At 42.2% G+C, this 24959-nt stretch overlaps 2 protein-coding genes across 3 annotated transcripts; both read left to right on the forward strand.

Moving 5' to 3' along the window:
• The first annotated feature begins 612 nt into the window (after positions 1-612).
• LOC123965189 lies at positions 613-19434 on the forward strand. Of its 2 annotated transcripts, none has more exons than XM_046041755.1 (9): positions 613-621; positions 3548-3594; positions 3900-4045; positions 11195-11250; positions 12418-12632; positions 14194-14459; positions 14965-15078; positions 15167-15308; positions 17773-19434. In XM_046041755.1, exons 6-9 carry the CDS (start codon positions 14244-14246, stop codon positions 18081-18083), a joined length of 783 nt encoding a protein of 260 aa, XP_045897711.1. In that variant the 5' UTR covers positions 613-621; positions 3548-3594; positions 3900-4045; positions 11195-11250; positions 12418-12632; positions 14194-14243; the 3' UTR covers positions 18084-19434. The 2 variants fall into 2 exon arrangements, with proteins under 2 accessions (XP_045897711.1, XP_045897712.1); XM_046041756.1 differs by lacking the exon at positions 613-621 and adding an exon at positions 2320-2347.
• LOC123965188 (histone H2A-beta, sperm-like) lies at positions 16354-17712 on the forward strand. Its single transcript, XM_046041754.1, has 2 exons — positions 16354-16362; positions 16522-17712. Exons 1-2 carry the CDS (start codon positions 16354-16356, stop codon positions 16909-16911), a joined length of 399 nt encoding a protein of 132 aa, XP_045897710.1. The 3' UTR covers positions 16912-17712.
• Positions 19435-24959: the final 5525 nt, after the last annotated feature.

Consider the following 24959-nt stretch of genomic DNA (forward strand, 5'->3'; position numbering starts at 1 on the left):
CTATTTGCGCCACAGTAGCATTTTTCGACAGGGGCAGGTGTTAACGAGCTCTGTAAAGATTTGTATTGACCTAAAGTATTATTTATTTCCTATTGACCGTTTTGGAATTCTATATAAAACATCTGTCTTAGTGTTTTTCATAAAACAACACCTGATTTTTATGAATTAGGAGAAACAGAAGAAAATTAAAGAACAAAATGTAATCATTATTCCAGACTGGCCTGAGATCAGCTGCATGTTGTTGATCTGTGTTGACATGAATAGGTGTATGAATGTTGTGCTGATATTTGGATGATGTTTGTAGAATCTGACATTATGATGATCCACAATAACGCAATTACAAAGTCCCTATATTCATTTTAGGGAAAAACTCATTGATTCAAACCTGAACACATCTGATTAGGATTGGAAGTGGATTTTTATCTCCATCATTTATTCTTTATTCAGATTGAGTTCCTGCACTTTGTCAGAGATCAGCTGTGCTTCTCTGGCCTCAGCTCTGAAGTCCAACCCCTCCCATCTGAGAGAGCTGGAACTGAGTGTCAACGAGCTGCAGGATTCAGGAATGAAGCTGCTGTGTGGTTTTCTGGAGAGTCCACACTGCAGACTGGAGACTCTGAGGTCAGACACCATTTTTTCCTTCTGTGCTGAGATTAATATAATGTGAAAGTGACTCTGGCAGAGCTCCACATTTAAAATCTTAATATAACGGTAGTTACGTACTGTAACTCCAGATTCTATGAGCATAGGCCCAGCCATCTAAGGCAATCGCTATTGGGTTTACCACTGCGCGCACCTGCACGACACTGAGAAAAGTTGGCTACGCCCACCCATAGCATGGGCCTCTCCTACGTCCGCAACTTATATATATATACATTGGTGAGACATGGCCTTCGGCTCCCAAAATGCCTTTTCTTCAGCACTGTGACCCCAGTGAATCAGGCTGTCCATCCATCTGTGCATCGCAGCCGTGACCCTTTGGGGGGGGGGGGGCTGGCAGGCAGCAACCTCCGTGTTCCTCTGCGCCAACACACGCCACCATGCAGGAGGGAGCGCCTCTCTGCGTGGCGGGCATGTGCGAGTCAATCTGATGGCAAGGCGCGGCCACCAGGGGAGGCGAGCCATCCGCGCTCCGCCACTTGGGTCATGAGAAAAAGGTGGTGTGAACTGCTACACCACCTTATTCTCACCTGCAAAATTAACCGCCCCGCACTGCTTCTCTTCGGGGCAGAGAAGGTCACGGAACGAGCAGCGTGAGCCGGGGGTGAACACTCAGCCGGCGTGCTACGGTCCGACTTGCTAGAAGACATTGCTCTTCTTTTCCAACAGGAAATCTTTTGCTCTTTAGACAGCTCAGTGCTGAAGAAAAATGGGAGCGGAAAGCTAGGTCTCACCGTTGTATATATACAAGGTGCGGACGTAGGAGAGGCCCACGCAGTGGATGGGCTTAAACAACTTTTCTCAGTGCTGCACAGGCGCGTGGAGGGGTAAACCTAATAGCGATAGCCTTAGAGGGCGAAGCCTATATGAAATATAACAAGAACCTCACTCTGAACCTCTTAAACTCCTGATTTTCAGCTTGTTTTTAAATAAATAATAATAAAAACACAATGAATAAATAAATAATCTCTATTTCAACTATCAGACAGTAACAAATATATTCAGTATTTTTTCCCCCAACATTGGTTTGAAGCTAAGTGATGCTTATACTAACTGAATAGTTCAAAGTGAAGAAGCTTTAATTTGATGACTACACTATTCCTAAAAGAAATATTGTAGATGTCTTTTGTTCACATTTCCCCAAAGTTCATCCTGACATATTTGGCATCTTTGGAAACTTTGGGATCTTGAGTGGAATCTTAAATCAGTTTCTGTGGGTTTTTCTTTGTGTTTGAGATTGTATAGATGGAGCCACTGGTGGAGTTTAAGAGGTGAAGTCACTACGTCTTTAATGAATTAGCTGTATGTTGTCATTAATATTAATGAGAGCTCTTTTTTTCTTTTGTATTTTACAGTTTGAACCTGCAACCTGTTGGGTTCAGGTGTTTGGAGTTTCAATTTTCTAAACTTCTAAATTCTAAACCTTCTTCAGCTCTGAACAGTTTATTAAACACTGAATGATTTCAAGCAGGAACATTGTCTTCTAACGTTACATTATTTATTCTTTATTCAGACTGGGGGGCTGCAGTTTGTCAGAGATCAGCTGTGCTTTTCTGGCCTCAGCTCTGAAGTCCAACCCCTCCCATCTGAGAGAGCTGGACCTGAGTTTCAATGAGCTGCAGGATTCAGGAGTGAAGCTGCTGTGCGATTTTCTTGAGAGTCCACACTGTAGACTGGAGACTCTGAGGTCAGTAGAAGGTTGGAGTCAGTCCAGCGGTATTGTTCTAAACACAGTTAGTATCAAAGCAGAGATGCAGCATTTCCTGTAAAACTCCAACCTTCTCAACAGCTGCTTTCCTCAGTGAAGCTCTGAGAGGAGGATGGTGACAGGCTTCAGGATTGGACAGAAAGAGAGAGAGAGGACAGTGAGCCAATCAGATCAGCCAGTAGCTTGTTGTGATCATGTATTTGAGGTGATGTGAAGATGACTGTTGTTGACAGTGGTCTTCATTCATCAACTGTCATACCATTAAATCTGATCTCAAAGTGTTTGTTCTCTCATTTCAACACTAAACTACTGATCAGTCTTTCTACAGACCAGAACCTCTGCTGAAGTCCAGTAAGCATAGCTAATGTTTAGCTGTTCATTCTTTGTATAAACATGTAGGACCTTTAACATCATATATATATTTGTCCATGTGTCTTTAGTTTGGTCCAGATGTTTTTAGAACAGTCTCCATATTTACAAATGTGTCCTGTAATATTTCAAAAGTAGCTGAAATCTTCAAATGTGACTGAGCGGCTGGTTTTTAACAGCAGTAAATCCATCATTACAGTGAGCAGTGAATATCTCTCTGTCTCTGCAGTCATGATGCGTTCAGGGACTCTCAGTACTTTATTTCCACTGTGGACTTGAGTGAAACCTGCAGAGTAAACAGAGCTGATGGCCAAAGTCTCTGCAGGTCTCAGTGTGTTCACTCCAATACGTTAACATGAGAGCTGAAAGGAAGCCGGCTACGCTACACAGCCGCTCCACTTCTGGTCTGAACAGAATTGAAGTCCCTGCCGGTCTTTATACTGGATGTGCTGCATCACTGACTGACAGAGAAAGGTGGTGGTGTTCAGAGAGGATCAGCTGTTTCCTGATGACCCAGAGAGGTTGAAGCAGCAGCATCAGCTTGCGCTCTACTATATCTGAGCTTCACTCTGCCCCCTGTGCAGAGCGGTTTTTCCAGAGAAGCCAGTCTTGAGTCCTCATATGCTGTTTGGATGCTTAACATCTTCTGCTGCTCTTAAGATGGATGAAAGAAGCTGATGTGATTGGCCATTATTGAGGCCCAGCACCGCAGACTACTCACTGTTTCATGTGAATGTACTCATAGCTAGATTCGAAAATCCTGGTTGTCTTCATAAGAGATAACTGCTATATTTGTGTTTACTCCTACAGGGTGGATGGCAGAGAAATCAGGGCTACACCTGACAGACATGAAGAATGTGAGTGACAGTCCCCTGAAATATCTTAAAGAAATGTAAACTTGAAGATTGGCTGCTGTGTGTCTCATGGCTCTTTGCCTTAACTTGGTATCATTGGACTTTTAAACATGACTGTGCTTGGTCTTCTACATTTTGACTTTATTGAGGGTTTTCCAGTAGATAACAACAGGAAACATGGGGAGAAAGACTTTACTTGAACTGGTTGGTGTTACAGGTTTTTGAATGTTGGGTCACCAGGATGTCCAAAAGTGAGTTTAACATCTGCTTCTGCTTCTCTTCATCCGCTGGCTTTAATCTCCCACCAGATCTGTCCACATCGAACACAAAGCTTGATGTGTCTGAGGACAACAGAGAGGAGAGTGTGGATGAAGAGGATCAGCTGTGTCCTGATGATTCAGAGAGGCTGAAGCAGCAGCACCACCTTCTGTGTGGAGAGACTCTGAATACAAAGGTCAGTTTTTTACTTGTCACAGATCAGTAGAGCCCAACAGATTTATCATTTTTCAGATAAATCGATATCGAAGTTTATAACAGACAATTTATGACTATTACATTAAATTACATCATATTTAGTCATTTAGTTGACACTTTTATCAAAAGCGACTTACAATTGCTATATATGTCAGATGTTGCACGCCTCTGGAGCAACTAGGGGTTAAGTGTGCTTAAGTGTGACACATTGGTGGATCTGTAACACTGGAAATTTGAACACGGGTCTCTCACACCAAAGCCATGTGTCTTATAGACTGCGCCATCAAAAAAGGAACCAGAAAGTTGAATCATTCTCTCATGTCTTTAGTGTTGCATAGTATGCCCACAAGCGAACGCTCTGCAGCTCCTCAGTTAATAACACTGCCGCACCACAAAAAACACAAAAGAAAGCAATCAGCTGACTGGAGTCTCCCAGAGCATGAGAAACAACTAGGAAGAGTAGCTCCAGGTAGCTCTCACACTCAGTATTCATGATGAGTTGGTCATTTGTCACAGCAAATACATGACTTAAATAAAAACAGCAAATACATGACTTAAATAAAAATAGATCTCATCACTTCTCCTTTTATAAAAAATTCATGAGCATGACATCCTCCCATTTTTCACTGCCGGCTCACAGCAGTGTGTTTAATGTTACCGTAGTTGAGTGGTGGTGGCTACGCTGCTGACAGACGTGACTGTAGATTGATTTCTCAAACAGTTCTAGTGTTTTCTTTTGTGGTTAATGTGGTGTGGCAGTGTTGTTAACAGAGGAGTATATCTGCAAGTAGCTTATATCGGCCGATAATATCAGCAAAACAATAAATTGGTCGGGCTCTAATAAATACCAAGTACAACCTTTTGACCGACATGCAGTCCACTAACACCATAAAACAACTCACAGCAAAACACAGGCTCCACGTAAAGATACAAAACAAGGTTTATGTGCTGAAGCCCATCAGACCAAATGGATTCAGATAATGTCGAGTAAGAACAAAGTGAGCATTAGTAAAGCTGAGAAACACAGAGAAAGTCATGTTAGCTCGACATCCGGTGCAAAGTTATATCGCCTTCCATATTACTTCACCAACTAATGCGACCCATATTACTATCCTGTGTACCACTGTTGATTTAGCCTGCAAGAAAGGATGTAACAGCAAAAAGCCAAAATGGATATTTGTTTACAAATATTAGCCCATAGTGATGCATCCAGGAGCAGCCAGCTAACGCTACAGTAGCTCGGACCTGCCGTTGTTTGCTTCGTAACATTCAGTTTAGGTTTATTGTTGTTTTACCAGAACTTAGGTACACAGCTTCTCCACCTCTCAGTCGCTGTAACTAACGTGACCCACATAACATAAAACACTGCAACAAAACGGTCACAACAACACAGAGGAAGAGCCATCCACTAAACAAAGAAAAAACACAAGGGGAGGCAGACTCTGTCTCTACATAAATGAAGGTTGGTGGACAGATATCATGCAGCCCTCACTTCACAAAATGTAAACCTTTTTATTCACTGCGGGAGTTTTCCTCGTTTGTCCTGGTCGCTGTTTACATTCCACCTCAAGCCTGTGTCAGTGAGGCATTACTACACCTGGCCTACCGGATAACTAACGTGGAGAAATAACATCCAGACCTCAGCCATGAACTTCCAAAGTACAGAAAGCATATTAAGTGTCCCACCTATCTATGTTCCCTGTGCAGCCTTAGGACCCTCTGATCACTGTCTGGTTCATCTTATCCCGACATACAGGCAAAAACTGAAATCTGCTGAATCTGTGGTAAAGACTTGAAAGATGGACCAACAATTTAAAGCTGGATTTACAGGCCTGCTTTGACTTTACTTACTAGAGTGTTTTTGAGGCTGAAGCCACTGACCTGGACAAACTAACTGACATCTTACATCAGTTTTTGTGAGGACGTGTGTGCCAACCAAAACCTTCCGCACATACAATAACCAAAAACCCTGGTTCACAGCAAAACTAAGGCAGCTTTGTCAGGCCAAAGTGGAGGTCTTCAGAAGTGGGGACAGAATCCTGTATAATCAGGCCAGGAACACACTGACTAAAGAGATCAAAGCTGCAAAGATGAGCTACACCGAAAAGCTAAATAACAGCTTTGCAGCCAACAACCCTGAGTCAGTGTAGTGCAGCGTGCGGACACTCACAAACTACAGGAGACCATCCCCCAACACTGCTGGTACTCAATGACTGGCAGACGAGCTGAATGGCTTTTATTGTAAGTTTGAAAAGCCCACAGTCACACCTCTCCCCCGCTCCAACACCATCTTCAAACAGTCACCTTCCCCCTCTGACAAGCTGTCACCCCCCCTCTCTGACCCCTCATCTGCACTCATGATCTGTGAAGAGGATGTGAGCCACCTCTTCCAAAGGCAGAAGATCAGGAAGGCTCCTGTACCTGATGGTGTCACCATCCTGTCTGAAAATCTGCACCGACCAGCTAGCCCCCATCTTCTCACAGATCTTCAACAGTTCACTGGAGCAATCATCCTAATCCCCAAGAAAAACTCCATCTCTGGACTAAATGACTACAGGCCTGTCGCCCTACCATCTGTAGTGATGAAATCCTTTGAAAGACTGGTGTTGGCCCACCTGACATTAAAGGCCCCTTGCTGGACCCCCTGCAGTTTGCCTACAGGGCTAACAGGTCAGTGGATGATTCAGTCAACTTGGGACTGCATTACATCCTGCAACACCTCAAATCTCCAGGGACATATGCAAGGATCCTGTTCGTGGACTTCAGCTTGGCGTTCAACACCATCATCCCGGACATCCTCAGCACCAAACTCACTCAGCTCACTGTGCCAGCCTCCACCTGTCAGTGGATCACAGACTTCCTGACTGACAGGAGTCAGCAGGTGAGGCTGGGGAACATCACATCCAGCACCCGGACTATTAGCACTGCTCTCCCCCCTCTACACCAACGATTGCACCCCAGGAGACCCATCTGTCAAACTGTTGAAGTTCGCTGATGACACAACGGTCATCAGCCTCATCCGGGATGGTGACGAGTCGACCTACAGATGGGGGGTTGATCAGCAGGCTCTCTGGTGCGGTTAGTACAACCTGGAGCTTAACACGCTCAAAACTGTGGAGATGACCGTGGACTTCAGGAGGAGCCCCCCCACTCTGCCCCCCATCACCATACTCAACAGCCCTGTGTCTGCTGTGAAAACCTTCCGGTTTCTGGGATCCACTATATCCTAGGACCTAAAGTGTGAGCCCAACACAGTCACCATCATCAAGAAGGCCCAGCAGAGGATGTACTTCCTGCGCAAGCTCCGGCAACTCAACCTGCCTAAGGACCTGCTGATCCACTTCTACACAGCCATCATCCAGTCTGTTGGTTTTTGTTCAAGTGTGTATATTTGTGTTGTCTACACTGTAGCCTGTGTCTGATTTTATTATTGTATGATTAAGCACATCGTGAGCAATGTACAATCCTGAATCAAATTCCTTGTATGTGTACATATATCTGGCATTGGAGCTGATTCTGATTTTGAAACAACAGCATCTACCAGAGGTACTGTGTAGTACAGCAAAAGGTCAGCTTTCTCCATTAGAACTGCAGCACGATATCCAGACAGTGCTCTACTCTCTAGTTTAAAATTACAACTGATGGCTGAAATATAACCAATAATGTGACCATTAATCACAAATTAATTAACATTTATTTTTTGTATGATGCAATGTTTTAAATGGAAAGTGCTTTTAGTTCTATTCTATACCTACCTAGCTAACTTTGGGAGAGTCAATGACTGTCCATTGTCCCTGTTAAATAAACAAAAAATAAATAAATAAAAGGACCAATCCACTCCACTTCACTTTATTTACATAGCACAATTTAAAAAACAAGGTTACCAAAATGCTTTACAGAGATATAATAAACAATAATTCATTAATTAATTAATACATCTATTTTAATAGAAAAAACAAAACAAATAACATCAACTATGCCAGCGACAACAAAGACCACAGCAACTCTCACGGTGAATTAAAAGCCAGGGAATAAAAATGTTTTTAAACGAGATTTAAAAATAAATAATTTAATTAAAAAAAAGATTTGGAGGGTGGCTGCCACTTTAATGTGTGGTGGTAAGTCATTCCACAGTTTGGGGGCAACTGCTGGAGTGTGCAGGAGCTCAGAGATGTACTGAGGTGCCGACCCATTAAGCGACTTAAAAACAAACATTAAAATGTATTCTAAAATGTACAGGGAGCCAGTGGAGCGAGGCCAGAATGGGGGTAATGTGTTTGTGTTTCCGGGTTCCTGTTGAGCAGCTGCATTTTGGACTAACCGTAGGTGGGAAAGGGAGGTTTGGGTCACGCCGATGTAAAGTGCATTACAGTAGTCCAAATGGGTTGAGATAAAAACATGAATCACATGCTCAAGAAAATCAAAAGATAAAACAGATTTAATTTTAGAGAAAAGCCTCAGATGATTTAATCACAGTGTTTCTTCTTGTGAAGTTTAAAATCACTGTCAATTTTGATGCCTAATTTGGTGACTACTGGCTTTACGTATTGTTGCAGGGAACCAAGGTTTAAGGGAGTGGAATCACAAACCCGACTGGGTGCAAACACAATGACCCCAGTTTTTGCATTTCGTTTAAATTTAAATACATTCAAGTAGAGGAGTCAGGGAACTGTTTGCATTTCCATTTCTGAGGGGTTAGTAGATTTGCGAGTCGTCTGCATAAAAGTGGTAGGAAATGGGGATGCCCACACAGCGTTCTAAGCAAGAGATGAGAATGGTATGATCAATTGTGTCAAAAGCAGCAGTAAGGTCTAAAAGCACAAGACTAGCAGAGTCACCACTGTCTGTTTAGTGGAACATCATTAAAAACTCTTTAAAGTGCAGTCTCGGTACTAAGAAATGCTTTCAAACCAGATAGAAAAATTTAGAATATACCATTTATATCTAAAAGGATTGTAATTGTGCAAATAGTTGTTTTTTTTTATAAAATTTTAGAATTAATAATATGGGTGGTGGTCAGCTTAAACACATGGCCTAGGCGTGCAGAAGCAGTTGGTTTAAATTTAAGACAGGACAGTTAGTTAAAATCTAATAAAAAAGGCATGTGATCGGAAAATACAGCATCCAGTGTCTGAATATTTAAAATGGGCAAACCATAAGATAACACAAGATCTAATGTATGCCCGTGCTCTTGTGTTGATCCACTGACATATTGTAAAAAGTTAAAAGCATCAATCTGAAATATCTTTTGTGAGTGGTTTAGAAGGACAACAGACATGCACGTTATCATAATATGTCATGATACTGGCCAACAAATCAGAGAACTCTTTTATAAAATGTTTGTTGTATTTCGGCGGGCGATATATCCCTGCACACAGTATGGGATCCGACCGGCCTAAGACAAATAAGCTTAGTTTAAATGAGGAAGAAACAGATGGTGCCAAAAGTTTACAATGTAAGCTGCTCTTTAAGACAGTCGCTATTCCTCCTCCACGTCCAGTGGTCCTTGGGGAATTTAAAAAAGCAGTAATGCACATACAGAAAGAAGACTATGACACACCCACCACCATGCTTGACTGTATGCAAGACACGCTTGTCTTTGGACTCCTCACTTGGTTGCAGCCACACACGCTTGACACCATCTGAACCAAATAAATTTATCTTGGTCTCATCAGACCAGATGACATGGTTCCCGTAATCCATGACCTTAGTCTGCTTGTCTTCAACAAACTGTTTCTTGTGTGTCATCTTTAGAAGAGGCTTCCTTCTGGGACGACAGCCATGCAGACCAATTTGATGCAGTGTGCGGCTTATGGTCTGAGCACTAACAGGCTGACCCCCCACCCCTTCAACCTCTGCAGCTATACTGGCAGCACTCGTGCGTCTATTTCCCAGATACAACCTCTGGATATGACAATGAGCATGGGCACTCTGTAATATACTGCTACCGTGACCGAAAAGAAGGAGACCTGTCTGCTTGCTAGAGTCACACAGAACAGGGACTGTATTTTACAACCGCGCTCCTAGCGCTATAACAATACATTACACACTCAACTTCTTTGGTCGACCATGGCGAGGCCTGTTCTGAGTGGAACCTGTCCTGTTGAACCGCTGTATGGTCTTGGCCACCGTGCAACCCTCTGCCTATTTCCATGACAAGGACCCACCCAATCTCGCATGATCTCACTCATTCCTAATCAATAGTTTACTTTATAAGCTCCACCCATTCCCTTTGTTCTGGCTGGCAGCAATACAAACCACATGTGAGGGCCCTCCGTCTCTGAGATTCATATAGACATCTATGGCTGTGCGTTATTGTCTTTTTCATATATCTTAATGGTTATTTGTAAACTTGATGTGATTGAATGCTTGACTAATATACACATTAGTAGATGCTATATTCCTCCATTTGATTATTTGCCTTGAGACTACAGATATCACATTGTGTGTAAGTGCGCAGTGCACATGGTTTGTTAATTGTAGTTCTTTAGGAATGGCAGAAAACAGTATAACCTAACTTAGACCATGATGATTTTCTTATATGTAATTGTTAAATTAATGTTTGTTATGCAGTACTTTATAAATTCCATAGTGGTAGGCCTACCCTTAACCCCTTTTGGTTAGAGTACGAATGTTTGTTTGTTAGGCGCCTAGTTTTTAATTGTTATGTTATACATTGCTTTACTGTATGGTAATGCTTGTGTGTTTCTTTAACATTTTGTTGAAATCCATAACCACCAAGCCTCTTCATCTCCTGTTGCTCTTCATGTGTGAATGGTGGCAATAAATGGCTTAAACGGAACAATTTGTCCCTTCTGCATTCTTATCGATGTACCATGGTGATGTTCACTCCTGTGAACCAAATATAGAGATTTTACAATGAGTTATTTTGAGGGTACAGCAAATTGACACTGTTATACAAGCTGTACATTCACTTCTTTACATTGTAGCAAAGTGTCTTTTCTTCAGTATTGTCACATGAAAAGATATAATCAAACATTTGCAAAAATGTGAGAGGTGCACTCATTTTTGTAAGATTCTGTAGTTAAAAGTGAAGCAGTGAGGATCCTGTCATGCTACAAATTTCAATGTGTTTTGTAACTAATTTTGTACTGTTTTTCAATTTTAGGAGAAGTTAAGTTTCACACCTGAACTACTGACTCAGTCTGGAAAGACTTCATACAGGTAACCAAATCAGAAGATTCAGAATACTTCAACCTAATCAACTGCTTTCAGTTATTATACTTTAACCCATGCTTCACTTCTTCCCGGCACCTATACTTTAACTATAAGTTCAAACTTTTCAGTAGAGTTTAGCTCATAAGGCACCACTAAAATTCAGCAGAACTACTCGTATGATGTTCAAACAGCTTCAGAAACCCCTGGGTAGGACAATCTCTTTAACTTAACTTTCGGAAACCGACATTCTGACTGAGTGAGTGATTGGTCAGCTGTGTGGAGGGTGAAAAAGTAGGCTCAGCACTTTTTTCTGTCATATGTTTTGTTATCTTAATATTCAAATGATTTCTTGATCATCCCTCTTTATGCTGGACAGCTTTTCCCTCCACCTGCTGCCAGTGTGAACGTTCACAAAAGCAAGGTAACAGTTTTTATTTAATGTACTGATAAATTAGTTATTTTCAAACATACGGCATTTGAGATCAACTGTCTTTTTAAGCAATGCAGCACATTTATTTCACCATCATCAATTCTATCCAAAGATACAAGTAACCCTTTCTCAACCCCTTTGTCTTAAACATGCAGTCTGTGATACAGTGACCTGCTGTTGAATGCATCTAATACTACATGACTCTCTACAACAAGGACCTGCAACTTTGAGATTTTATTTATCATTATACTAGAACTACAACATTTTACATCTACAACGTCAACAAAGAGGAGCTAGATAACTTTGTTAGGCAGGAAACAATGTTAGATTAGATAGGGGGAGGGGGTATACTCAGGAAAGACTGTGAAAATGGACAGATTTCACCAAAGTAGTGGTGATTAAATATTGACAACATATGTCTGTGATTTTTACATGGTGTAAATTTGGTTGTGGCCCCATGGGGCTTTATAGAATGATGATAGAGAATGATCAAGAGGTGAATTTGTGCATTATGCTTTGTCAATTAATGCAAGCAAGGTAGCCTTCCGTGTTTGAGAACTGCGCACACAATAACCAGCCTAGTGTAAATGAACAAAATGACAATGAAAGATTAGTTGATTTTAATGAACAAGATTTGAAGTTTCAAGATTGTCAAAAGAGCCACTTTTCCCATCACTAAAGGCTTAAATCAATAGATCATGTGACCAACAGGCCGAAATCTTCTGCCACCCTGTGTCCTGCAGGTTCAGGTGTCCTGGTCCCGGTGTGTTCCAGTGTGCTTTGACTGGACTGGTGTTTGTTGTGGCTCAGGAGGCGGAGCTGCTGTACCGGACTGTCCAATGGGATGAGAGCCTCCTCCAATCAGCCGGCAAGACGGCTGCAGGGCTGCTGTTCAGTATCAAGTGTCCTGAGAACGCTGTCTGTCAGCTCCACCTGCCACACTGTGAAACAAAGGATGGTGAGGACTTAATGTGCTTTGTGAGTGGAGAGGATAATTTACCTGTTGTAACAGTCTGAACAACAGTGCAGCTGAACACTTTGTGGCTTTTTATTTTACATTTTTTACTTTCTTCACTGCTGAGACAGTGAAGGGACTGACTGCCTGATCAGAACGTATTCCAGGTGCCACTAGGGGTCACTTTACTTAATCAATTAACTTGTTTTTATTTGCTCCATCATGTGTTTTCCTCCAGATTCCCAGTGTAACTTCACCATGAAATGCATGATCTGCAGAGGGCAGGTTGCTGGTGTGCTGCATCCTTTGTGGATGAACCAGACATAATGAAATTTTTTCCCACCCCGCAGCCTGGTATGCAGTATGAGAAGCATAATACCATGTTGGGCCAGACAGTTTTTGCTTGAACACGAGTTTTAATGTACTCCTTTGTATTCATTCTTAGTTATTTAATTATATATTTGTCAACAGGCCGGACAGTGTGGCAGAACTGTGGGCCATACCTGTAGTGAACAGTTTAGAGAGTGAATAAAAAAGGGGATAAAACCGTGCCCTGTTTAATAATGTCAGATACTTTATCAAATCTGACAAACTGGGGATGAAGTGGCAATCTAAAATCCAGGCAAATTGTGGTGTTGTGTAATTTAAAATGAATTAATTTGTGGGATAAAGTGTGTGGTTGAATAGTATTAAAAGCACTAGAAAAGTCAAAACAAATAATCCTGACTGAATTGGCATTTGATTAAAGGTCTACTCCTACACCCTTCCTATATGTAAAGTGCAAAGCGATGTTGAACGGCCAACACTTTTTCAAAGAGTTGACCTAGGATAACCCTTTGAAAACATTTCATGATATGAGAAGTCAGGGCTATGGGCCGAAGGTTACTAAGGGCCCTACAGGACACAGTACTTTTGAGGGGAATTAGTATAAGGAAAGATGTTTTCCCATATCACTGGAATCTTTGACGATAGGGACAATGATAAGATGATGTGAAGCACTGAGAATAACTGGTTGCTGCAGACTTTAAAGGTGCGGGGATGGACACCATCTTTTTGAGCTGCTTCATTAAGTTCAAGATGCTTTAGCTGCTGTCAGAACATTAACAGCGATAGCTGGGCTACAAACTTAACTATAAACTTCAGTGATTCAGTATTTTCCTTAGTGCACTTCATGCTAATAGGCCCACAATTTTTTTATTTTTGTTGATCCAAGTAGGAATTTTGTCAAGTGGGAGCAAGAGAGAAGTTCAGGTCACCCAAGTCATCAGGATATATCATCAAGGGATCATAAATATACTAAAAACCTTTTTTAATCTCCAGTTCTTTTGGAATGGTTAGTTCCCCCAGTTTATCCTCTCTAGTCCACACAGAAGCCCAGACTGATGGAAAACAGCAACACAGGGACAATCCCTCACTGGCTTCCCATCCACCAACGCTGTCAGTTCAATAAATTGCTCAACCTGGCCAACAGTTTTAATCTTCCTGGAAATACAATAGGACTAACATTATACTGAGGTAGGTTGATATCAGTAAAACAAAAGTTTAAGGCACTGTGTTTTCACAGCTCTGCTACCTGATGGTCTGCTGTCTGTCGTCCACATCACTGATGATGGAATGAGCATCCTCGACCCGCTGGAGATTACAGACACTCATGTGGTTGTCAGAGTCCCTCACCTCTCTGCCTTTGGCCTAGTCTGGGATATCGTTAAGAGGTTGTGGACAAAACCAGTTTACAGCCAAGTTCTGCTGTTCCTCGGACCCCCAAACCCAGAAACACAGAGGCAAAAACTCAAATTGTTTCTCCTGCCGAGTAACATTCATCTGGAGGAGGTAATCTTCATCTTACAGCTATCAATCCAGACTTCTCTGACCTGTCTGAGAGGACAAGTTTGCAATTTTTCAGTTTGTCCTAAAACAAGTCAGGTGTCTATTTGGACACTGAACAGCCTGTTCTTTCTGTAATGATTCCTCCTGTTCATACTGGACACTAACGGATCACTTCCTGAAGTACTTTCAACAGAAGTGATGGGGAACAAAATCCACTGCCCAACCCTAAAGACAGTTTTATGTGCTGTAGATCTAAAACAAGTGGGACGATTAATCGATTGACAGAAAATGAATTTGCAACTATTGTGTTAATAATAACAAAGGAGAATATAATCAGCAGATTAATCGATAATGAAAATAATAGTTAGTTGCAGCCCCACTGTACTGGTATATATTGTTTTTTAACAATCTATAAATCAGCTGATACTGATACGTCTGTAATGTAAATGGACCCTTCTGAGAATAAACCCTTTAATTTAAATGTTAAAATCATCTGATTTCTTGTAAGGTGAGCAAACGTCAGCAACATTGTGAGAACATCGAGGCTCCTTCCAAATGTCAACTCATCAAAGATGAGAGTTACACTGTTCACTGTCCTCAGGCCATCAAAATACAGCCTAAGGTGAGTTTTTGGAATAAAAGTCTCTGCTGAAACAATTACATTTGGTTTACTTGTGATGCTATGGAAGTTTTGATATTTTTGTTTTCAGACAGCACAATTTTATCTGGACTTTGGACCAAATTACCACCCAACGTTTGAGATCCGCCTGCCTACAAACACACAAGAAGTGAATTTAACGGTCCAAGACCAAAGAAAGACAGAGGTCTGGGAGTATGAAGTTGATCTGACAGGTAAAGTCTTCATCCACCTGCAGCATCCCTCCACCTGATGCAACAGAATACAGTAACCGTTATTGATTGAGCCGTGGTGCTTTTATTCTTACTCTGCCTCAGAGCGTTCCTCAGTCTGCATTCATCATGCTGCAGTCCACTTTAAACCAGTTTTAAACATTCTTGTTGTCATGAAGCTTCAGGGCCAGTATGTATATACATTTACATTTTCTCAGTTGGCAGATGCTTTTATACAAAGCGACTTACATTTGAAGAACAACATACAGCATCAACAAAGCATTAATACAGCACAAGATCTACAACTGACAATACATACTAGTAAGGGCTAATAGCACAGATGGCATCAATGGGGTAAATACCTGGGGAAAGAACATGCTATAAAACACAATGTATGGGGTGACAGTGTGTTGGTTTCTCTGGTACCGAGTCATCAGCTGAATCTGCACTTTCTGGCCTTCACAGATCTTTATAGTGACTTTTAGCTTGTTTATCTCTCTGGCTACAGCTTCCTGTTCTGGTTCACGCTGAAGAACAAGAAGCTGCAAAAAGTCACTGTAAACTTTCTGTGTGAAACCGTGTTGGTATACCTCGGTCCAGACCTCTAAGTGTGTTGAGCATACACTCTATAGCCAAAAGTTTTAGGTCACCTGCCTTTACATGCACATGAAGGTTAATGACATCCCATTTTTGATCCGTAGTGTTTAATATTGTCTTGGCCCACCCTTTGCAGCTATAACAACTTCAACTCTTCAGGGAAGGCTATCCAAGGTTTAGGAGTGTGTTCTTGGGAATTTTTGACCATTCTTCTAGAAGTGCATTTTTAAGGTCAGGCACAGATGTTGGACAAGAAAGGCCTGGCTCGCAGTCTACACTCTAATTCATCCCAAAGGTGTTTAGGTCAGGATTCTGTGTAGGCCAGTCAAGTTCTCCACACCAAACTCGCTCATCCATGTCTTTATGGACCTTGCTTTGGGGCAGCATTAGCTCCTCTGTTAGGAGTTTGCTTGGAAACCGGTGGGTTGCCAGATGTAGTTCAGCATGACCCATGCTGAAGGTACCACTTGAGCAAGACCCTGAACCCCACGCTGCTTCCCTGGCACCATACGATGGCAGCCCATTGCTCCTAAACAGGATGGGTAAAATGCAGAGAACAAATATCCACTTTCCCTCTCCCTTGACATTTTTTTTGAGTACAGACTCTAGAAAGATCTAGCGATGTCTGTCTGGAGGAGGAAAAACCGGTGGAAAAGCCAGAGCTAAGGCAAAGACCTGCTCCTCCCATGCCGGGCTCCAGTTCCCTGTCGTCCGTGTTCACAGGCTGCTGCGCAAAAGCAACTATGCGGAGCGTGTCGGTGCCGGAGCCCCCGTCTACCCGTCGGCGGTGCTGGAGTACCTGACCGCTGAAATCCTGGAGCTGGCTGGAAATGCTGCCCACGACAACAAGACCAGGATCATCCCCCATCACCTGCTGCTGGCCGTCCACAATGATGAGGAGCTCAAGCTGCTGGGCAGAGTGACCATCGCTCAGGGTGGCTCTCAGGGAAGCTCTCTTTGTGGTCCTTTGGAGACGCCGAAGGGGAAGGCGAGCCGGCGCACTGGTTAAACTGAGACAGCGGGGTTTTCACTCAGTGAAACTCAGGCAGCTTTGTCAGACCAAAGAGGGGGCCTTTAGAAGTAGGAACAGAGTCCTGGACATCAGGCCAGGAACACTCTGACTAAAGAGGTCAAAGCAGCAAAGAGATGTTACGCTGAAAAGCTAGGAAACAGCTTCACGGCCAGCAACCCTGCGTCAGTGTGGGAAGGCCTGCGGACACTCACTAACTACATGAGACTATCCCCCAAAACTGCTGGTACTAAACGACTGGCTGACGAGCTGAATGGTTTCTATTGTAGGTTTGAGAAGCCCACAGTCACACCTCTCCCCAACTCAAACACCATCTTCAGTTACCGTCCCCAACTGCCACGCTCTCATCCTCCTTCTCCGACCCCTCACCTGCATTCATGATCTGTCTTCCAGAGACAGAAGATTAGGAAGGCTCCTGACCACAAAAAAATCTGGGCTGACCAGCTGGCCCCCATCTTCACTCAGATATTCAACAGATCACTGGAGCTGTCTGAATAAACTTGTGATCAGACAGAAAATCAGGGCATAGACTGTGTTCATTGTTAGTTGTGAGCTAGCTAGCAACAGATGCCACAACTAAGTTTGTGTTTGTTTTTAGTTCAGCCTCTGAATGATCTCTGAACTCTGCAGAAACTCTACTTCTTTCTCTTATTTCTCTCCTATTTCCTCTCTGTATGTTTATCAAGCTTCAGGATCAGCCTGAATTAATTTCTTTGCATCAGGCTGCATTTGGAGAATTTGTCAATTTTGACATAAACTTTGAATAATTGGCTTTGCATTTTGCCCGAACACAGAGTCAGAGGTCTTACTGAACAAGTCTTTGTTCTGCTTGACCTTTAGATCCGGCTGTACGTGAAGAGAATCCAGCGAGGCCTCAGAGTGGCTCACCACGGAGCAGGTTGACATCAGTTCGGTCACAGTTTGTAGGTTCAGTGTCTGAACCTGTTTTAAACCAGCTGCTGGATCAACTTTTGCAACGGGGCATAATAAATCAAGAAGAAATGGATTCAGCCAGAGCCAGAACCAGGGCTGACAGGGCTCGAGAAGTGATTGACATGGTTCGAAACAAAGGAACACAAGCCAGTTCAGCTCTGATTGAGGACTTCAGGATGTTGGATCCACACCTTTCCAGAAATCTGAAACTGAGCTGAAGTAGAACTGAGACTCTGTAAATGAAACATCTATATCAAATCATTATTTGGTGTGATCACCCTTTGCCTTCAAACAGGATCAGTTCTTTAAGGTAAAGTTTCACAGTGAGGGACTTTTTAGGCACACTGTCAGGTGTATGATTAAACAGGTGCTAATGATTATAAATTCAACATGGAAGTTGGCAAGACTGAGCACAGCAACAAAACATTTCAAGCTGACAGGGGTTTCCAGATGGGCTGTCCAATCACTTTTGAAAAAGCACAAAGAAATGGGCAGCACTGAGGACAGTAGATGCAGTGTTCAGCCAAAGAAACTTACTGCAGCAGATGTCAAATAAATATGACGTGCATCATCATCTGTTGTTTGGTTACAGACTGCCACTGTGTTCCCTGTCAGAGGAGGAAAACGGTGTTCATGAAAACTTATATATTTCTTTATTTTATTCATGTATGAGTGTTTCCTTCAGATTTAGACTTTTATTGTCCAAGAGATAGATAACTTTACTTAGTGATTCACATTTTTGATTAGAGAGGCTGCTGACAGTCATTTTAAACTTTTCCATTTGGCAATTAATGCCACAGCAACTATTGTAGAACATTTAAACTGCAAAACTAAAAACTGTTTTGAAATCAAAATGACACAAACTGCTCGACATGTGCGGTTTTAAATCTAGTCTATTAGTCTATTGTGTAAATGTGTTTTTTCTGCTGATCTGTTCTGAACACACATCTACTTCCTGTCTGTCCTCATGAGCTTTCATCCTGTTTGAGTGTAATTGAGGTTATAAGAACAGAAAGGGTTGTATGCTGGACAGATTGATACAGATGATTTTTTATAACCACTGATAATGATGGTGATAATGATGGTTATGATGGTCTGATGTACTGTAGGTTATCTGTTAAGTCGTCTCTTGATGGATGTTTTTGTGTGAGCTTGTGTGGTGGGTTTTAGTGTTTCTTTTACATGTTTTTGTCATATGTATCATGTATTTATGTATTTTGTGTTTAATGTTCAGTGTCCCTCCAGACTTTTTTGTTTCTGGAACAGTAAAGTTGAAACATTCAATAAATTTAGAACTTTATAGATTTAAAGAAATGTTGAAGATCCATCTTGTTTAGACACCAAAACACTCAGCATGAATTAGTTTTATGGAAATCTGGGTTTCCTTAAAATAACATTTCTCTTTCTTATTTTCTAAAATCCCTTTTACTTTGTATGTTTCCTCTGGTTCCCCGGCCTTCATCTAGTCCTGACAGCATCACGTTCACGGTTCATGGTTCGTCTTCTGGACTCAAGTGTAAAGTTGTGTTCTGTTGTATTTAAGTCAATAAAAACACCGGTGGAAAAACAGTGAGCTACAGCGCACTCACACCTCCTCTCCCTTCCAAACACTAGCTGCCCTCCAGGCAGTCAATGACCATAAAGTTGTTACTGTGATGTAGAGACAGAGATCAGTAAAAACTTTATGAATGTCAGATACTTTTGTTACAGATAACTCACCACTCTGAAACTCTTGCTCCAGTCCATGTTGCTAAGCTGGTAAGGGAACATGTACAGCTGAACCGAAGCTAAGAGTTTGAACCTGAAAATGAGCATAATATGACCTCTTCAACATCAATGGATGTTTTGGGGTAAAATCAGTGACATAAATGCTGTTTATGCTGCTGTTTCATACATTATCAATTGCTAATGTCATGTTGATCATAATGGATTATACATATGCATATTTTCTATACATGTATATTATACTTTTTTTTTGTAAATGTATCCTGAATTGATAAAGATATCTGTTGTGATGTAGATAAGAATCTGTGGTCTGACAGATAGCAATGTCAGCCTAAGGGGTCTTAACATTTCTGTTTTTTTTCCCATTGTGCTATGCAGTACATTTACTGTAAAACAGTCTCATGGTTTTGTTTTTTTATTACAGCCATGTGTAATTACTGACATAACTACGCTTGCTGTAGCCTGGTTTATTCACTCCAAACCAGCTCATGGAAACACTCATTTCGCAATTTCTTTGTTTTTCTTTTTTGCGACATTTCAAAAGTTCGCTTAAAATTCACATGACAATTAGATGGAAACATGGCTACTGTCTTCAAAACTTTATAGTTTTGCCATAGTTTACATCAGAAAATACTTCCAGAATACACTGTTATACTGACAACATGGCTAAACATTTTGACTATCTTGTTCATAAACAATTACATGTCACAATTACAAGTCCTTCTGATGCACTGACATTTTCATTGATGTAAAGATTTTTTTTTGAGCGATAGACCAAAGATTTTGAGCAAGTTACAGGCTTTAGCAGGTAATCCACTGTGCAAGGCTGGTAGTGTGATATGTATTGAGAAATGCACTTACTGTTGTTTACCAACTGAGAAAAACTGTAAAAATTACATATTTTCACTTTATTAGTTTTTTCACAATTGCTAAGACACATTTCTTGAAACCTTCATCCATTTTCTCAAAACTTTAAACACAAAACCCAATCTTTAAACTACAGTCACAAAACCCCTGACTCTTCTGGCAAAATCAATCAATCGCCTCAAAACCATGTGATCTATGATCAAAACCAAACAATACTTTCAAATCATAAACACAGAGAGCATTCTTTAGACACTACATAAAAAATTGAGAACACAGCGTCCAGTGCATGTAGATACAGAAAATGTTTTTGCGTAGAGGAAACACATTTTCCAATTTAAAAATGTATAGTAATCAAAACTTAGTACAGTAAATATATAGTATGCTGTAAGCACTGATGATTCTGCTGCTATTGCTAAAATACAAAATTCCAAGACCACCCAGAAAAGTAAGAAGATGTAGAGAACCTGTCCCTTACTTATAGCTTGGTCAAAATGTGACATTGCACTGGCCAAGGACTTATATATATTATATATATATATATTTGTCCTTTATTTTTCTGTATCGCTGCAAAATTACTTGTGAAAAATAAAAAGTTGAAAAATAAACTATAACTGTAATAATTCTTGAATGTAACACTGGTACTTGACACACAGTGACCACAAGCTGTAATTCATGTACCAACCCCTTGAACCAATTCTGCTAAAATACAAACACATTTCCTGCTTTACACTCACACAGTTTTAAAGCCACAAGTGTTGTGGTGGCAGCCCAGCTGACGGTGAGTGTCCTGGTTTTTTCTCTTTTTCTTCAGTTATTCTGCTTTTCTCTGTTCTCTGCCTGCCTCCCTGTGTCTCCCCCTGTGTGTACTCTCTCTCTCTCTCCCTCTGCTCCTGAGCCCAGCCAACGACCTGCACCTCATCAGCCACCTTGTCAGCCTGCCACGCCTGTCAGTAGTCAACCTCATCCCTGCCTGTATTTCAACCCCGGTTCTCCACACGACTCTCGCTTGATCGTCGTTGCTCCATACCCGGTGGCACCTCTGCGTTCAGGCTCTCATGTTTTTTGTTTTCTCTCATTTTCCCTGTACTTTGTCGCTCTAGTCACTAACCCTGTTTTTCTGTCTGTTTTCTTTCCCAGGTTCACTCACCCTCGTCATCCGTTCTGTTGGCTGGGTTCATCCTCCGGACCTCTCCTCTTCAGGCTTCCCCCACGGCGTCCTCCCAGTTCCCCCCTGCATCCTCCCTTCCTCGGCCCCAGTGTTCCCCGGCTCCCTGGTCCCAGTCCCGTCGGTTTCCCTGTGCCAGTGTTTCCCCGGCATCCACCTCTCCCTCCACTCCAGTCCCTCAACCCCCTTTTTCCCTAAATAAACCTCCTTCGCTCAGAGCGCTGCGTTTGGGTCCTCTCTGTCCCCACGCCACCCACGTAACAACAACACCACATACAGTTCTCACGTAAGACGTAAAGTCTGCATACTGTACACGTCTGTTTCGCTGACTGTGTGAAGAGTTTTGACAATGTGACTTCAGTTTTGACTGATGCAGGTGCAACATTTGCAAAACTATTTGTAAACTATGGCTAAGGTTTGGATGAAAACCAAGTGCAGCCTTGTGCAATGAAATTGCATGTTTTCTGTATGGGATAGATCAATTTCATCAGTACAAAGTTATACATTGCAAGGGTTTGGATTGGGATAGGATTCAGTTACACTTTCACTGTAGATGCTGTAATTTGTTGACAGAGTATTGTGAGTCATTGTGATGCAGAAAATGAAAAAACTAGACTATTTTACAGAACTACATAGCGTAACGGAAACAATAACAAAATTAGAAATGGAAACTAGGAAACACTCCTCAGGGTAACGTTTCTGTCTTTTTATATCTTCATTAATTTACTGTAGGACACAAAAAACAGAACATAGAAAAATGCATTGCACATTATGACGTGTTCAACCATTTTGCATGTATTGACTTATGCAATGAACTTGATGTTTTGTGGGTTAAAGTGTAATTTATACTTCTGCGTCGAATCAACGGCGTAGGCTACGGGGCTGCGCAGAGGCTACACCGTAGCCTGACGTGCACCTCCTCAAAAACTTAACCACATTGGTCGGCTGGGTAGCCTTGCGATGCCTCCAAGCCAACAGGAAGTGCCCTGTACTTTGTAGTAACTTTTACTAGTGGCCAAAATGGTGGCTGTAACAAGGTGGATCAATATATTTGACCGTTACAACCCGAGCAAAATGACACACATCGGCCCTTCCAACCGCTATGCAGCTCTGTCTGACGACACTCCGGTCGACCTGCGACTCCACCTGCGGCTTCGAGTCTCCCTGATACGGATCCCTTTCGGCGGACAGTGCCTGCCGACACTGTTGCATCTCCTCCACCGGCTACATCTCCTGCACTGGCGGCAAACGGTGATCGGCTGGGCCGCCGGTCTGCCGCTGGGCCTGATCGGCGGCCGTCATCCCGGTCAAAAACCTCCGCTTCCCGATGTAGGATCCTGAAGGAGGCTGTGCTCAGACGCTCCAGAGGCCGTCTCTACCCTGCACCGTCGGGTAGCCGTTCTCTCATGTCTGTTACTGCTACTCCAACACAACACTCGGAAGCTCACACACTCCATCCTCAGTCCGCATAGTGTTGAAGCAGATTCTGCTCTGGGTTCAATTCCCACTGTGAGACATCCACCACGTGTCCCTGAGCGAGACACTTAACTCCTAGTTGCTCCAGAGGCGTGCGACCTCTGACATGTATAGCAATTGTAAGTCGCTTTGGATAAAAGCGTCAGCTAAATGAAAATATAAACCACACTAATAACTGGTGACTCCATAACCAGAAACATCCGTTTCTTTAACGCTACCACTCACTGCTTCCCCGGTGCCAACACGGCTGACATTTAAAAAAAAAACGCCAGGACCTAATGCCATCGCTCCTGTCCTCCATCACAAGAGTGATAGTCCATGTGGGAACAAATGACACAGCTCTTCAGCGCTTCAGTCTGAGCTGACAAAATCAGATTTTATCTGTCTTTTTAACTTTTTAAATCAGTGTGGAAAGTCCGTTTTTATCTCTGGTCCCATTCCCACAGTTGGTCGCGGTGCTGGCCGCTTCAGTAGACTCCTTGGCCTCCACGACTGGCTCCAGTCCGCCTGCAGGGCTCACGGAGTGTGTTATGTCGATAACTTTAATATTTTCTGGCAAAGAATGTCTCTTTTTAAGACAGACGGACTTCACCCAAACAAACAGGGCTCAGAAATGTTAGCTGCGCACATACAGCATGTGGTGCGGTCCACACATGACTTACGTGAATGACTCATCATTCATGCAGCACACCTGGACACACCACCGCTCACTGAACAGATCTCTGCCTCACTGCCACAAACAACTGTCTCCACCTGCTGGCATGTAAAGCCGTCTGCTCCCAGCGTTGTTCCAAAGACTTCTATTCCTGTCATCATCACGCATAGACCAGTAAACCGAAATGTGCACATCCCACACAGAAATATTAGTAATCTCTTAAGAATTAGGACAACTGCACCAAAACAAAGTCATTTAAATGGCTCTGTTCAATGCGAGAAGACTTTTATCTTAAATGATTTTATCTTGTCTGCAAATCTAGATTTTATGTTTTTAACTGAATCACGGTTGTAAATGAATGACCATAGCCAGCTAGCTGAACTGTGTCCGCCTCGATATGATTGTTTTAGTGGTCGTGGTGGAGGGTTAGTGAGCGTGTATAGAAAAAATTTTAAATGTCATCAAGTATGCTGTGATGAATTTAACTCCTTTGAAGTTCTCACTCTTAAACTTGGAGGGCTGAAAACTATCATATTTGTTATAATTTATCATCCCCCAAAACCGATTTTCATCAGAACTTTAAGAAGAAGAATTTTAATATTCATGTTGATGACCCCACCAATGTTAAAACTGACTTTTTAAATATGGCCACTTCTTTTAACTTCAAACAACATGTTAAAGGGCAAACACATAACCGTGGTCATACACTGGACTTGGTTTTTACCCTGGGTGTCAGCATTTCCTCTGTGGAATTAGTGGACATGACCATATCTGACCACAGATGTATTGTTTTTAGCTGCGATTCGTCTGTTACTCACGCTGCCTCACCAAGCTCCGTGTGTTCTCGCTTCTTTAATGAACAAAGTGTTTCAAAGTTTTGCACATTCTTTCAGAGCCAAAGCCAACACCTGTCTGATTCCAACACCAACAATCTGGTCGATCACTTCAATCATATCTGCTTGTCGTCACTAAATATTACTGCTCCTCTAAAGGTTAGGCCTACGTCTAAAGCTAGTAAGCAACCCTGGATAAATGACAGCATTCGCAGCCTCAAAAGGGAATGCAGGAAAGCAGAGCGCAGATGGAAAAAATCCAGTCTCCAAGTCCATTACCTCAGTCTGAAGGATTTATTAATTAACTACAATAACTTGGTTAAGGATGCGAGAACACACTATTTTTCTGAACTCATTACTACACATAAACACA

The sequence above is a fragment of the Micropterus dolomieu genome, unplaced genomic scaffold (assembly GCF_021292245.1).
Source record: "Micropterus dolomieu isolate WLL.071019.BEF.003 ecotype Adirondacks unplaced genomic scaffold, ASM2129224v1 contig_8825, whole genome shotgun sequence".
NCBI classification, from domain to species: Eukaryota; Metazoa; Chordata; class Actinopteri; order Centrarchiformes; family Centrarchidae; genus Micropterus; species Micropterus dolomieu.